We start from the raw sequence: 16,964 nt of genomic DNA, 5'->3' as shown, positions 1-16,964 counted from the left end.
CACTGAATTTCATCAAAACTATACTTATAATGGGAAAAAATTTATAAGATCGAGCTCTGGAACCTGGTCCAGGCACGGATCTCTGGAAGTTTGTGGGATGATCATCTCTCGTAAGAGCCGAATTGTAAGGGAAAAAATAGGTCTGTATAAAATACGGGACAGTCCAACGAACCTCAGGAGGGACGATAAATGGCCTCTCCCGACGCATCACCCTGTGTCACTGCCTACCCTGGGCTGGAGTACTGTGAGCTTCGTGACGCTCCTGGGAGTCGCGACGCATACTTTGAGAAACAATGGTATAGGAGACCAATAACTACTGAAATTTTGAACAAATAAATCAGTGCCTGGGTGTGTATGTTAGCATTTTTCTCAACTTAATTACCCTTTTCCTGAGGCTACTCAAGCACGGCTCTTAATCAGCAGATAAGGAGGCACATCCTCCAAAATACCCTCGCTTTTAAATTATTTTGCTCCAATGGATAGCGCTATTCACACGTTGGCCATTACCATGAATTTCGCATGTTTTGCAAGCCAGTTAAAACCGTGTGGACGGGATGAAAAAGCAATTAAGTCTATCTTATTTAGAGAGTATCTTCTCCCATTTTCCATGCTTAAGAGGGGACGAGAATACGCAATAGACGCGTTTAAGAAATCTGCTCTTGAAAAAGTTGGGGCCGAATCCCAAGGGTGATGATCATACGGATGAAAAGCTCCGTGTTTTAATGCCCCGGGTTATTATATTTACCAATCACCACCGATCTACTACTACTACTACTCCAGTGTAGAAGACAATAATAAAAAGGAATGTATATATCACGAACAAAAAAGATGCAGGTTTTTCAGGACGGGGGGGAGGGGGGGGGAAGGTAATGTACGTACAAGCGAAAGTAAAGAGCGAGGAACGTAGAGTGTGTATGGAGTGGAGGCCACCGACCGATCTTTGGGGTCCCACGAGACCCGTCAACTTGTAATACAATTTCCTATGAACCCTTGCGCAAACTACGATGAATTAAATTCGTGTTTCGTAGATGATGGTCGGTGGTGGCAGTAGCGGAGAAAACAGCCCAAAGAGAGTAAGTACACGGTGGCAAAGGTTGGGTGAACTGACGCTAGTACATAGTATGTACGTATGTATGTATGTATGTATGTAGTTGTTGTAGTATATTAAAGGCTGTTGCCGGATGACGGGTGGGGGATGGGGAAAAAGCGAAAGGCGTTTGATAGCGACCTGTCTGGCGTTGGTTAATATGGCCTATGAGACATTCTAGTGAATGCACTCCACGTAATTGAATCAGGCGCATCAGCAGTCGGCAATCGGGATTTTTGGATAGTTGGTGGGAGGAAAGTATATGTACGTATATATTAAGAGAGAGAGAATGGAAGAGTGGTGGTGGGGTAGGAGGCATGGCCGGAATTATCTTCAGCCGGAGCTTTATGCTTATGAGCTAGAACTCTAGAGCTCTTAATGGCGATGAGGAGAGAACACACACGCACACATAAGTACGAGAAGGTGGAGGAAAAGTCGCAACGACAGCTTCAATCATGGTCGGTACATATTAAAGGCTCCTTCTTTGTTTGTCACATTGAAGGGATGGGCTCTCGTGCAAAGACTCCACCCTATCTGTCGGTCGGTTCGCGCAGTAAGTACTACGATATCATCGGATGGGATGGGATGAGTATCCAGCTGATCATCCTTCCATCTTTATCGAAGATAAGCTCGAAATAAGCTGTCAAAGAAATCTCGAAGAGGGATGTAGCGGCATTTCCCAATGGGTTTGTTTTTCTCGATTCCATTTTTTCCTATTTTTCTTCGAGTTTTCTGTCTTTTACTTTCGAGATTGGATTTGGATCTGTTGTGAAGACTCTTTGATTGGATTCGAGTTGGAAAACGAAATAATTCTTTTTCGATATAATTGATGTTATTAAAGAGTTCTTACACCATATGCCATAGGAGGAGCTTATTTTCATAAGGGAACATTTCCACTTTTTTTCCGAAATGCCTTTTTTAACGGTTTATGAATTTTCGGGATAAGCTGTGTCAAATTATGAAACCAGGATCATTCAAACGGGAATGTTTTTGGTAGAAATTACTATGAAAAGTCAGTCGATTCTATCAAAAGAGAACACATATCCACCTTTTTCATATACTTCGATATCTTTCCATCTCTCGATAACGGGCACCCAGAAATTTTGTCCGCTAATAAGGAGTGTCCGTTAATGGATAGTAAGATACATTGAGTCCCGTCGACGTAATTTAAAATTGTGTCCGTTAGTGGAGAGTGTTGACGGGAGTGTTCGTTATGAGAGGTTCTACTGTAAAGTTATCGCGTTTCTTATGTTAATGAAGAGAAGGCACAGTAAGGAGTACCTTCCTGGGCTAGTTAAAACCTTCTGAAATCCAACGGCGACGTAGAAATTTTCAATTATTCAGACTTTGACCAGCTCAAATTTTAGTCAAAAGTTAACATTTCCACTAAATTTCTTTGAAAACGGAACATTTCCAAAATTCAAATAATAAATTCAGATAAAGAATGAGCTTAGATATTTCTGCAGCAAGATTTAGTCCAAAATTGCATGATGATGATGATGATGATGATTCGCGAGCACCCTGGTCCTCTTCAAAGTCTCAACACAACGCGACTGATTTCATACGCGACATCTTGATCGATGCCCGAATTGAATAGGAATTTCCCTTCATAATTTAACTATGTACACATTGATGCTCCTCTTCTAATGATAGGCATGCAATGGTGCTCTTGACTCTGTAATTAGGAAAACTATTGAGAGATACTCCTTACTCCATGGTTAAGTTTAGCTCATCCAAGAGGATGTCAAATTCGGGTACATGTTGATAATGTCTATTTCGAGGTCGACAGCTGTGGAACATATTCATTCTGTAACAATGAATCAATGTAAACATGGAAACACGTTTTTCTTTTTATCGTGCCCTTCATACAAACCCTGCAGACGAAAATATCCACCCACCCTTCTTGAAATCTGAAAGTGGTTTTGTTGTTCCTCTAAATTGTTCTCAACCAGGTACAATGAGTGTTAGCAGTTTTGAACTCCGCAGAGGAATGTATACGAGTTGTATGTACGGTTAAGTAAGTAAGTAAATTAGTAAGTTATATATAGGTAGGTGGTGGTATTTATCACCTGAGTATGAAACAGCACCAAGTGTGGATGAAGCGGGACATCATCCCCCCCACGAAGAGACTGATGTAAGAACTCAAACGTGTGTGAAGTCAGCGGAATTTTTTTTTACACTGTGGCCTCGTTGATTTTTCAATGGCAGAAACGTAAGATCGTATTTGCTTCAAGTTATGTTTGCTTGTGATGAGCTTGGGGGGCAGAGAATAAACTATCACATTCCTTTGAATAGGGTTGCCAGACGTCTTCGTTTAGGTAGAAATGTCTTCTATTCTTTTTATGTCATTTCAAGCGTCCTTTTACGTTTTAGAAAATTTGCGCTTTTGTCCTCATTTTTAGGTTTCCAGAATTTTTCTTTTTTTTCTGGGGAATTTTTTTCCCCACTGTGACACATATGTCTCTGCATTGATATGGGTTTGCATGTGTGTGTGTGTTTGTTTAACGCGCTTAGACAAATCGCCATCAAAGTTCCCAAAATGCAAGAACCCAAGTTGCCTTCAAGCGGGGCAGATGGTATCCCAATCATGGCGCAGCTTGCTCCTGGGTAAAATAATTAAAAATTTAAAAAAAAACAGCTCTGGAAGAAGAAAATCACAACACTCATTTTGAGAATACCATTGTTTCACCAATAGTTAAAACTGAAGTAGGGAAGGGTGGGGTGTTCAGGGTAGAGTTTAAGAAGACAAAGGAAGCTTTCAGAAATAGTAGTGAATGTAAGAAAAGACAAGATTCATTAAAAACGTAAACCTCTCTTCGCCTTGCCCTAGGCAAAGCTATAAAAGTGACCAGACGGCGTGAACATTTCATAATACGCGAAGAGAGACCAATTGCAATTTATTCCCCCCCCCCCCGATTTAGTTGGGGAAAATTATTGTTGTGGTGCTGGTGGGTTTTTGTCGGCACAGTGGCGCCATCTGTTGTGAACGTTAGGGAAAGTGACGCTAGTAGGGCGCAGGCGTCCTGCTTTCTCGGTTTCGAATCTGGTAACCCTACCTTCGAGAAGCTCATAAAGAAAAATCGTGGAAGCAGGCGAAAGAATTTTCTTGGTCCAAACGAGGTGACATTTCGCTTCAAGGCTAACCTGGACGTCGTTCAAAAAGCACAACGGACGAAAACATTTAACAAAATTCGCAGTGTGAAAAAAAGTGTTTGATTGTTGCCAAACAATCTCGGAGTTGGAATCATTGACTGGAGTTTGATGGTTTTCTTGAGAACCAGCAGTGGCACCACAAATTCAAGTATATCTGCCACTTTAACTTCTAATATCAAATAGAGATGGCAGCACTTCTTTAACAGGTAATACTCATAATTTTGGCGTCACCTCCGTTAAGGCAGCACCTCCTGAAGATAGAAGGCCTCCACACTCTGCTTGTGACGTCAGTAAGTTGTCCATTTTCCCTCAGAGTATTAAGGGGGAAAAAATTCCCTGCTCGTGCCAGTGTAATCGTTGTGAGGAAAAGAAATGATCGGGCCCAGAATTGGCGATTTCTATGCCCCACATCCAATCATTATGCTGTATTTGTGAGTCGATCAGGAAGATTCTACGCCAAAATAAGAAGAAACGAAATAGGATGCCGTGTTTCAAAATGTGGCAAACTTTCTAGGTAGTCTGAATGACGTTTATGGTAAGCCATGCGGAGGCCTTCTATCGCTAGGAGGTGCTGGTTAAGGCCACACATATACACACACGCAGCACGTTTCGGCATGCACACATTCGAGAGAAATTCCCCAGAAAAGTGTTTAAGAGGAACATTTACGGCTAAGTAATACTAGTAGCAGCTCTGAATAGAAGACAAACACAGGGCAGGGCCTCATAGATGTAACATATTGAAATAAAAATATTCTTTCCTCCAATTTCGAATCCACAAAACATTTTTATTGAATATTGTTTTGAGAATGTAATGTTGGGACTTTCTTTTTGTAATGCAGCGTCCATGTCTGAAGCGATGGTCTGCAAAAACCTCAACAAAGTGAGCGTCAAACGATTACGCAACAGGAACAAAAATATGTGGCAGTCACCGGTGACTTTCTCTAAAAAAACGCAGTAGTCGCTCGAGTTTAACGTTGGGAGCAAAAGTAATTGCAGAGAGAAGAAGAGGGCTCTCGTCACGCAAAAGAGGCATTTAGCCGTGCGATTCGTAGATCTGTAGAAGATGCGTAGTCTTCATTCTTGTACGGTCATTTTGCTTTAATAAAATCACCTTTTGAAACAGTTTCTTTGACTACATGTAGGCTTACAATTGTCGTTGTTGCGAGGGCGTAGAAATACCGAATTTTTCCTGCTGTTGTTTCCACCAAAAGGAAACAAAACCTGATGCAAACAGTCTGTCATTGAAAAAAAAAACCCCAAGGGGATCTCTAAGTAACGCAAGAAACAATCATTCTGACTTCGTAGAAACCTTTCCTCAAAGACGCTGCTTGACTAACTGTTGTCTGATAATAGTCACATGCACCCATTAAGTGAAAGTAGTAACGTCTCTTCCCCCCTAGGAAAAAAATATTTTTCAGTCCCTCTCGTATACGCATCCAAACGACATATGACAGCTTTTGTCTCCATTGGGTCCGAATTCGGTTGGTTGCAATTTCTTACGGCAAGAAATCGGACATACACGTGAGAGAGACCAATGATCCTAATCCAAGTCGATCCATGCATTCACACTGGGAAAATGTTCGTGTTTGCCTGAGTTCCTTGCAACATTGTCGTGACCATCAAGAGTTCCATGAGAAACCAAAACTATAGAACTCTGGTCCAACTTGATTTAGCACAATGCTAATATTTTAATGGGATGCTCAATCCCGGAGGTCGATAGAACACTCTGCGGTGACCATCGAGCACTGTTACATGCATGTTCATCGTGAATGAATAGGCTTACGGTTATACGAACGAAATAGGTTGAACATGAGAAAAATTGCGCTTACCTGTGTGAATATATGTATGCTTCTTCATGTCTGACTTCTGATGGAACCGCTTGCCGCAATACTGGCACGGGTAAGGCCTGGTGTCCGAGTGTATCAGCAGGTGAGTCGACAAGGTTGAGGAGCGCTTGAACGACTTGCCGCACTGCTTGCACTCGAACGTCCTCTCGGCCGTGTGGATCGCCTTGTGTTGGCTCAAACTGACCTCGTGGCCGAAAGTCTTGTTGCAGAGTTCGCACGCGAACGGCCTCTTGCCACTGTGCGACCGCCTCGAATGCACCTCGAGGCCGTGAGGGGTGCTGAATATCTTGTCGCACTTGACGCAGGAAAACACGTCCCCGCTCACCGTCGGGTACCTAATGGCTGTCTTGAGAAAATGCGGGTCGAGCCCGTGGTGATGGTGGTGGAAGTGATGCGGATGCAACTGCTTCGCTAGCGTCGACGCCGACGGGCCCAGCCCGAATAACGGGAACGAAACGCAATGAGCCGTCAGTGGCGGGAACGGCCTAAATATGTCCGTGATCACCTCGCCGCTGCAGGGATGACCGGCTGTCGTCGGGGGCGACGAGGTGCCCCGCAACAGCATGCCAGACTGTTGATCCTGGTGGTGGTTCTGTTGCGGGAAAGACGGTGGAGACGTGTGTGGAGCATTCGACAGGAGTAGAGAAGGGCTACGAAAGTCATTGGGCCAAAGTCCGAAACTCAAGGAACGCAGGTCACTGGCCGCCGAGCTGTTCGGTAGGTATGGCACTTGGAATGAGAAATCTTTCGGAGGTGGCGTCCGGCTCGTTTCCGAAGAAGGAATGTCCAGTTTTGACCCTGGAATGAATCAAGCAACAGTGAATGATACTAATTAGGCTTTTGTGCGTCAAGGTGTGCATGAAAGTATAGTAAAAATCAAGTTATTAGCCTGTGGTCCCTATTCAGCCTGGTCCAATAGCCATTTGCAAATATTCGCTAACCCACGCAATGTTCGCCTCCCAGTGCTGCGAAGAAGCACCAGTGGCATAGACTAGCTACACAATGGCTTGGTCTGATCAAATATTCCTTGGCGAGTTTTGCTTCGAGAACACTCTCCAAGGATACTAATACGCGAACGCGTGTTGGGACTATTGGCGTTCTTCACCAATGTGTGTCCAGATTGGAAGATCCGGAAGGAAGACGGCTCCTTGGACTTGGACTGTGAACTGGAAGTTCCTGGTCGTTCTCTTCGACCAGCCTAAAATAGGATGGCCTCTTCAAGCCTCCAACATCTGACAATCATTGCCAATACTCCAGCGGCCACACAACTTGCCCATGACCAACATTGGAACGTATTGAGCCAGGCTGGACACCAGTGTGGGCCTCGACTTTACTCTATACTAACAATTTAGAAGCTGGGTGTGATTTTATGGTGTTACTTAAGGGTGGAATACTGGAGAAAGTCTTCCATTCGGTAGTCTACAATTCTCGAAAGTCATAATAAACTTTCAAAGCTTGTTGGCATATTGCCAGAATTGCTTCTTCCGCAACATTTCCCAATCGCATGGAACCCTACTCGCGCATTCAAGCCTATATCTGTGTGACTTGCCAAGATCGAAAGTGGTGTGTGAGGGATGACGAGTCACGGACGGAACAAGCAAAACGCGCCAAACAAGTCCACGGTTTGTGGGGGTTCCGATATTGTCCATTGACTGCTTGCAGATGCTTGCCTTCAAATAAACGTCTCTGCATAAGGACCAATCAGGTATATAAAATAATAATTAAGACACAGACACAATCGATCTCTTGCCGATTTATCACTTTCCAGTTCGATGGACAGATGGCAGCACTTGAATCAGATAACACGCACGCCTCGGAATAAAATCAATACAATCACTTCCCGGCATACACTTCCACTCATCTGTCATGGTACTTGTATGTACATATGCATGCTCGCTTTGACAAGGAAAATAATTTTTTTTGATTTTCTTTCTTTTCTCATTTTCTCTCAAGTCTCCGTCCGTGGGTCCTCCTAAGTTTGACGTTCGTCTAGTGCACGTTGATTGGATCGCAATGAAATATTTCGTGGCATCCGTACGCATTGATGGGAAATTTGAGCAAACCACTCAAGGACAACGCATTGGGCAACATGCATCGACAGGTCCAAGAAATAGTTCTTCCACGTACCTGTCGACCCCCCCCTCTCCCCCCCCCCCTGTTTTTCGGTGGCTATATTTAAGCAAGCTGACCAGGCGTTTTGAATGACTCCGTCTGCCAGCTACAGTAATTCCGGCCCATGAGCCATGGTCCTGTGGAATTTCAACTTTCAGACGTTTCGTTTGCAACAGGAGTCTTCAACCCATGGCCCGCGCACTAAATGTGGCCCTTCCAGCTTTCCACTGTGGCCCGCCGTTTACCATTTTTAGAAAATAACTACTTTACATAAAAAAACTATTGAATTCCAAAAATAATTCATTATATAAAGACAGCTGTGACCCCCACTGATATCTGAACTGTTGTATTTAGAACCGGAGATACTTTCCAGATCCATAGTAAGTCTGTGCATTTGATACATTGAAAAGGCCATCGGAGACACAGCAAAAACAGCTATTGAGGCCTATGATTTCATATAGGCTACATATTTCAAGAGGCCAAATTCGACATCCAAAAGGTATCGCCTACATAATTACAGAATTTACAGATATGCTGAAAAAATGCCTTAATGAAAGAAATAATTTTAGAATTATGGAAAAAAATAATTTCATAATTAATGAAAGTTTTTAAAATTAATGAAAAAATAATAATTTCAGAATTATCGGGACAAACTTCAGATTTAATAAAAGAAATAATTGATTAAAAATAATTAATTAATGAAGGAAGTTATTTGAAAATGAATCAAAATTCAAATTTAATGAGATAAATAAATTCAGAGTTGACAAAAGTGTTCAATACATTTGGAGAACCCCGTTAAATAACCGTGAATACCACGGTAAGACGTGGTGGCCCGCGGGCTTCGTGGAAAGTTTAATTTGGCCCGCAATGTCTGAAGACCCTGGTCGTATAGCGAAGGAGATCACAGTGACTCCGCTCCATCGGAGATTTCTCCACAAATGTGGACAGAGAAGCAAGTTCCACTATGACATATGGCTATTTAGCCCGGAACACTATCTCATCATCATCACGACACCGGCCATGATAGCCTTCGTTTTCAGGTTCCAAGGATCCCTTAAAACGAATGCATAATCATAGAACTGCCGAACTGCCCGGTCCCAACACATGCGAGTCGACGCAAAAGGACCACGACTCCAGGGGATACCTCACAAGACTTGAAGCACTACATACAGCAGTTTTAGGGAGTTCCTTCCCATCAAACCTTGTGCCGATACCACCGCTTCTAATTCGATTTGCAGCTCCGGATAAAGAGAGAGAGAGGAGAGATTCCTCGCAAAACCCCAAAGGGATTAGAGGGAACCTGAACTTCTGGATTAAGGTTACCAATGATACATCCTACCCCATCACCCTACAGTGAAGTATCATCTCTTACACCCGATAATTTGGCAACCCCACCACCATAAATGGCTCAATCCAGTTACGAAATAGGGTTCCAATTCCCCCAACCTTCGTCAATGTTAAGTGGGGGGAACCGTTCTCCCCCTCTCGAGTATCGGTGTGAATACACTGTAGTGAGGGTACGAAGCAAATTGTGTACGCGGTATAGAGACGTTGAGGGGGTTACTGGGGGGTGCCCCTAAACGGTTCCGACGCACACAAAAAAACGGTATGACTTGTGGGTACCAAAAAAGAGCTTCTGGTGAGGAAGTGCAAATGATTCAATTGGCCGTATGAATATATGAACGGCGGAAAAAATCACATATGTAATAAATACAGTGTGAGAGAGAGAGAGGAGTTTATTGTAAGGTAAGTGCAGGGGAGAAGCCGATCACCGCCTTTTCATGCTGTATAATAAAAAAAGGAGGGAAAAAAAAGCCAATTTCGCGGCTCTTTTGACAGTCGAGTGCTCGGTAAAAAGAGAAAAAATTACGTAAAAAGAAAGAGCATAAAAGAGAGGGTAAATGTGCATTTACATGAAGCAGGCGTTGGAAAGGGATAGCACATATGTGCAAGTAGGAGGGAGGGATGTTGCAATGATAATAATGCCATCAACATCCATTCGATTATTCGCAACGTTAATCGATTAAAATGATTTCAATGAGTTATTCATGAGTGGCAGAAAGAAATTAAGTTGCTGTCGCGACCCCTGATGTCGATTTTTTTCAAAAATGACTTAATTTTTTTTTCGTTCAATCGCAAATTAAATGCAAAAAATTTCGTGTGTATCGATTAATTTGTTCCTTCAAAATAAAACAGAGAAGCAATGAAATATTACGGGGCAAATGTGACGAATGCCCGACGAGGTTATTATGCATAATCACCGATCATTTCGGTAGGTTTGATAAGTTTTGCGAATTTATCACATTTACAAGTGATTATGTATAATCAAAATCCCAGAGAGCTCGTATTGGTGAACATGGTAAATCGTCAATTAATTACATACATTTACCAAACATTTCTCTCTAACTTCAGTCTATAAGATGAACCGATTTGGATGTTGATAAATGTGATGATAACAAAAATGTTGATAAATGTGAAGAAAGCTAACATTACAATGCTGATAATAATTTATGCGTTTTTATCCTTTTATAACACTTATTTTCATTTAATTTAGTTTTTACGGCAAAACATATGTGTGGTGCACCCATCGCGTACGGGAGATACTGACTGATGACTGGTTGAATTTAAGTTGCGTGATTTCTTCCATATATTTATCTTACTCGCAAACTTCAATCGTATCACATACGAGAAAAACACTCTGAACGCGATTTTCTGAGATTCCACTCTGAGCTCAGTCGTAAGATTAAAAAGAGGATTCCCCGTGAGCTTTTTTGATGATGAAACAATTGACCTATTGTTTCCTCATATAAATATCATACTGAATAATAATGTGGGTCCGTAGCCATGGCCCCCACAAGGGGTGGGCTGACAAGGCTCCAGGTCTGGGGCCCGGGACGATTTTCACCTTTTTTTGTTTTTTCGCGCTGTAAATTCATCATAAAGGGGGCCCGTGAAAATCTGGGCTCGCATAAGATCGCACGCCTGGGGGCCCTGCTCCAGGATGCGGGGCCATGTCTGTAGCATTCATCTCATCAGCACGAGGGGTCTGGGGAGACAAAAGGTTCAGAACTCCTGCCAAATGGGATATTTTGTCCATAATTGTCCTCGTCATCAAGGGCGGCTTAAGCGAGGATACAAGGGGCGTGGTGCACCACCCAGTTTATAAGGGGCAGCAGCTTAGGCTTTAGTTAGACATTAAAATTTGTAATTTTTTCAATAGCAAGAACTTAAATGAGATCATGCTTTTCAGTCACACGTTTGAGACGACGAACATGTTGAGAAAACTTGGCGGGAACAGACAGGGCCCGGGACTTTCTGGAACGGCCAAATGGAAACAAATGAAAAATTCGGCTTCATACTTGTCCGGGATCTGGAGCACGCCTTTGAAATAAATTTCCTAATAAGTAGCCTCGTTATATTTCCTCTTTACGGGATTAGTACAAGTACGACCGGCATTATCCTATAAAGTTTCATAAAAGATCTTTTACAAAACTTCAAAAAAAGCAACCAATAATCTTATTGGTTGTTTCTCAAGTTTTCTGAGCAATCTGTCATTAAACTTTTACGGTGTAATCTCGGCCTAATGATCATGCCTCCCCCCTCCCCCAAAGGCGGCGCTGATAGGAGTAAAGTCTGGTACGATTCTGTCATTTTTTGTTTTTCATGCTATAAATTCACTATAGCCTGGGGATTCTGCTTCAGGCTGTAGGGGTCATGCTAATGATGACTGGTCAATAAGAGTTGTAATGTAGGTCAAGTCATCTGTCACGATTGAGAACGTTAAAATAATCCTGAACCAAAATGCAATTTCTTCAGCGGGACGTATGGTCATGGTCATTTTGTTTCGTAAACATTGGTTTGTGGTTTTGTATGAAAAAAAAAATCAAGTTTATATCCCAGTGTCGTCACCTTTCTTGAAGCCCTGCCACTCATTCGCTAGAGTCGCCTTCAGGGGCGGCGTATGAAGCTTTGTACACGGGTGGCAGGTAAGCATGAGCCGCCCCTGCCCGCCATACATCGAGTCAGTTTTCACTCGGTGGGAAATCTGAATGGACCATATTTGTTTACTTCATTAAGATATTTCTTACAACTGAATATTGATTTGATATTAATTGAATTGATATTCCAGGTCCCAAGATTAATCGATTTATGAAAAAATTATTTTTATCGATTATATTTTCGTTGAGAGTGATTCGAAACTTACTTGAGATGGAATCGGTGTTGGCCGTCGTCGTTGTTGTTGTTCTGTGGTCGGCGGCGAATGGAGAAGCAGCAGCCAATAGGTGAGGAGCGAACAGAGGCAAAAACGGGAGACCGGGTTCCAAACCGGGAACAGATTTGAAAGCGAAAGCACCGGCCGGGAGGCCGTACCATAATCCCGGCAGGCAGGTCGGTGATGGTTCGGCCGCTGATCGTCCGCCGTTGATCGGTGGCAATCGCTGCTCCGTCGTCGTCTCGATGTTATCGGCTGCCGAACTCGAAGAAGGCGGTGACGAAACTCGAGGAGCCAATTCTGCAAACGTCGGCGTTCGATCCCCTCCTACAAATCAATTATTCAAACACTTATTAATTAATACCAACGATTTCCTAAAATACAGTCAAACTCGATTATAACGGCATTGATGATGCCATGAAATTGTCGTTATAACAGATTTTTTGGGTTTAAAATTTAGAAAAAAGTCGAAAAAGCTATAATATATATGTTACTGCCAAAGCCCGAAGTTGGCCACTTCGTGACGTGACCAGTCCAGTTGACCTGGCCAATGTCCGAAATTCGGGCTTTCGCCGGCTCCTATATATATATATCGATCCCTATGATCCGGAGTCATCACCACGTTGGCGTATTTTTTGTGACAATTATGGCCATTTATAATTAGCCACAGCTAACCGTAATTACAATTCGGGCTTTCACCGTCACCTTTATCTTGATCCCTATATATGTATCACTAAGATATCAATATTCAGACTCTTTTGATCGTTAGGGTTGGCATTGCTAACCGTAGTAATTATGGTTAGCAATGACACCTGCACTTCAATTGGAATTTTTTTTTCAAATTATTTTATTAGAGTAAAAAATTTGCATTAATTAAATTGTTATCGAAAAATTACAAATTTCGAAGGTTACCTTATATATTGTTCTATATTCACCGCAGCTTTTACAATTCCATAAAAATACGTAAATTTGGAGGCTTGTAGAGCTTATAAATGCCGGCGCGTTCATTATACAATATTTTGGTTTTTAAAAACACACAACTGAAAAAATAGGAGGTGTGACAAAAGATACTAGAAACGCCCTTAAAATGGGGTCATCTATTTCTTTTTATAGCAATGTTTCTCCACCTGTGGCCATGTGCCCCTATATTTGCAGTCCTGGGGTATTCTAAAGAGGTCACGGGTAAAAATCGAATCTAGGGGGAAACCATGACAGGTTTTCAAGGGGACCACAAAGAACCGTGAAAAAAAAAGGAAAATTAAAGGAAAATTCGGAGCTTCTCTATCTCTCGAAGTTAAACATGAAACGGGAAAAGAGTGACTTATTTCAGAATCCGCGGCAGAACTGTTCGTAGAACCAGGAAGTCTTGAAGCCTAGGTCAAGAGGAACCTCGTATCCACTGGGGGACCAGCGTGATAAAATCCGGGAGAGGATTTTCGAGGGCTTTTATTTCCAGCTATGTATGGGGCTGCAGAACATTACTTTGACTGAGGGTCCGTGATGTTGTTTCGGCTCTGCATACAACCCTCACAAGAGGAAACTTCACTGGATTCCACCCCAGGGCTTAGAAGATCGACTTTTTTATTTAAAATTTTGTTCACTATAAATTTACTTAAAAAAACAATTCATTAAATAGAGAAAGAGTCTCGCTCCTGGATAATTCCGAAGGTGAAACGAGAACAAAATATGTTCTAAAGCACTGTACACAGTGGGTGAAAAGGTTATGTGATATTACTGGACTTACCGGACCGAAGTATTGTGTGAAAAATTTAATTCTTAATTTTTTTGAGAGTTTCTTTCTTAAACGAGGGGCTTTGGAGATGAAATATGACGGCATTAGGAAACCCTTTTTGTTTGAGAATCAGCTATTTGGTAACGATGAGACGACTTCTACAGTGGAACCTCTTGATAACGGACACCCGCGTGAATAAGTTTTTGTCTGCTAGAGAAGAAGTGACCGTTAATATATAACAATATATATAGAAATCTTTTGCGTTTTATGGGCTTCAGAAGTGCCCGTGAGCGACGAATGTCTGCTAGGAGAGGTCGATTGTATTACTAAATTCGCACATGCGCCTCATAAACATTCCTCTGCAGAATTTCTTCCGAACAGGTGCATGCAGAAATTACGTTTACCTAATTTATCTAATTTACGTATACCTAACGTAATAAGTAAGTGTTGCCATCCGTGATCAGAATTCTGAAGCAACAACACGCGCAGGTTATTTCACGTGTACGTATTATGCGTGAATTTTAAATATTACTCCTATTGCTGTATCTCTTCAGCCAATGACAAGATTGGATGGACACCCTGTACAACACGTCAGGCACCTCTGCCTAAAGCCACTCAAAAGAGACAGATGTCGACGAATCTTTTACAAGCTCGGGTGATGTTATCGTTATCAAAGCCACGATCCACGTATTAACTTATAAAGATAAGGGAGTAATTTTTTACTACCGGTTAAGGTTTCTCTTGTTCCGGTTTGTGTTTTAACAGGTGTTTTTTCTTATAACAGCCAATAAACTCACTTGTAATCACTGCTCGTTCATTTCACCGATGATGCCTGTGTTAACACCGATAACGACACGCGTATATTAAAATATATGCTCTTTAATGTTATCTCGGCGTGTTGTTTTTCAATGGAAAAAGAAACGCAAAGCGACTATAACAATAATAATAATAATAATAACAATAACAAGGATGCGAGTTTTAGCGTCAGGCGTTTGAAATCCCAGTCATATATTGCGGAGGGAGCTGTCACCTAAGGTGATGTATGGTCCCCCTACGGCGACGAATGGTGGCTCTTTTGAAATTTCGCGGACAGTTCATGGAACTTTAAATGTTTTAAAAGGCGTAAATTACTGCCGGGTTAGTTGAGAGCTCCCTTTGGCCCCCCCGACGACACCTTCCTTGGAAAAGACGACACGTCGTCCAGACACCTTTTGTGTACATATTTCTTTGTCTCTTACCACGAAAATGTGAAAATGTTTACTTCGCTGGAAGAGTTATGGCTGAATAACTGCTAAAGGACTTGTCGGGACTGTGAAAAATCTGAAAAAAGGTCATGGCCGATGTTTTTTGGGGTTTTTTTCCCCTTCCATTTTTGCGAAAAAAATTTCAGTACAGTGGAACCTCCCCTAACGGACACCTTTCCAATTCCCAGTCCTGCGGAATAAAGCTTTAATGAATTTAAATCCCCGTTAACGGACGCTGTATGCCGCTGTGGTGGTCGAGTGGTCATAGTGGCGGATTCGCATCGCGAGGACCCGAGTTCAAACCCTACAGTTGCCGCAGTGGTGGTCGGCTGAAGTTTGTTATCTGTGGTTCCCAACTTTGAGGCGCGAATTCGACCGATCTCCCCCACTGGAAAATAAATCTCGCCACAGAGAGCAACAAGGCCTACAACGACACAATTATTACATTTCACTCATAGTTAAAAAAATTGACGTCATGTGGCAACACCACACATAACAAGCATTGCACAGAAACAAACTTCACAATACATACATACATACATACATACATGCACAGCTTCCAACGTGGTCCAGGTATTCTTCGACCACCTGCTAAAATCTCTTCATTGAGACAGAGAGGCGGGCCGTGAGTTAGGAGGCCTGGTTACGAGGACACTCTCGATAGCGGACAGTAAGATCAGGCAAAAACTGATTTTTTTCCAAACTCTAACTTATTCATTTTTTGTCGTAAACCGAGAATTTATCGTGTCCAGCTGAGATTGTGTTTAATTCCAAGCTCGTGTTGGTAAATATTATGCAAATCGTCAATTAATCGTCAATTAACTGAACATAACTATGGTCCACGATGGTGAATACGAATGGTGTAATGTTGTTTTTGTTTGTCAATGCGTGTAAAGAAAGCCAACATTACGAGACTGATAATGTTGTTATGAATTCTTTCACCTTCGTTTTAAATTTATTTTAGTTTAATTTTTATTGCAAAATATGTGCGCATTACACGTATCATGTAAGGGTAAAAATAATTAATTGGCTTAATGAGGAGAAGAAAGGTTATATATAAATTTTTCCATACTTATCAAGCTTTACAACTTTGGGAATTATGCATAATCTCCGATAAAATGCAATGAAACTTAATTAAACTTTCTTTATCGAGACGATTGGCGATTATGCATAATCACCAGTGTACTTTTATACACACACAATAACATATACATTTTAACATTAAAATATATGGGAACCGATTCCGACCGTAGCCAATCGTATAAATCCAATCGTTGCAATGTATATCGTAACCTCCCCATTAGCGGACAAAATTTTTTGTCTCATGGGTGTCGAGAGGTTCTACTGTATAACGATACTCTGCGAGCAAAGAAAAATTGTCGTTGTAGAGATGTTATCGTTATACAGAGAGATATTATCATCAGTCGCTACCTAATTTATGACGTTGTTGGTACCGCTATAATATTTATAGGTATTAATTATTCTGCATTATAGGTATTAATTATTCTGCATTATAGGTATTAATTATTCTGCATTATAGGTATTAATTATTCTGCATTACAGGTATTAATTATTC

The 16,964-nt window shown here is 41.8% G+C and overlaps 1 protein-coding gene across 1 annotated transcript in view; it reads right to left on the bottom strand.

Moving 5' to 3' along the window:
* LOC149068543 (uncharacterized) overlaps positions 1–16,964 on the bottom strand; it is a 57,197-nt gene that overhangs the window by 17,345 nt on the left and 22,888 nt on the right. Inside the window, exons 2-3 of the mRNA XM_089250708.1 lie at positions 12,404–12,739; positions 6,070–6,885 (exon numbers count right to left, since the gene is read on the bottom strand). Coding sequence (XP_089106834.1) covers positions 6,070–6,885; positions 12,404–12,739 — 1,152 coding nt within the window. The remainder of the gene's footprint in view (positions 1–6,069; positions 6,886–12,403; positions 12,740–16,964) is intronic.

Source organism: Pholcus phalangioides, unplaced genomic scaffold (assembly GCF_987345545.1).
Source record: "Pholcus phalangioides strain wild (caught in Gottingen) unplaced genomic scaffold, Ppha-v1.0 ptg000024l_1, whole genome shotgun sequence".
In the NCBI taxonomy this organism is placed as follows: domain Eukaryota; kingdom Metazoa; phylum Arthropoda; class Arachnida; order Araneae; family Pholcidae; genus Pholcus; species Pholcus phalangioides.
Note: the sequence above shows the minus strand (reverse complement) of the source record. Positions and strands in the feature narration are given on the sequence as shown.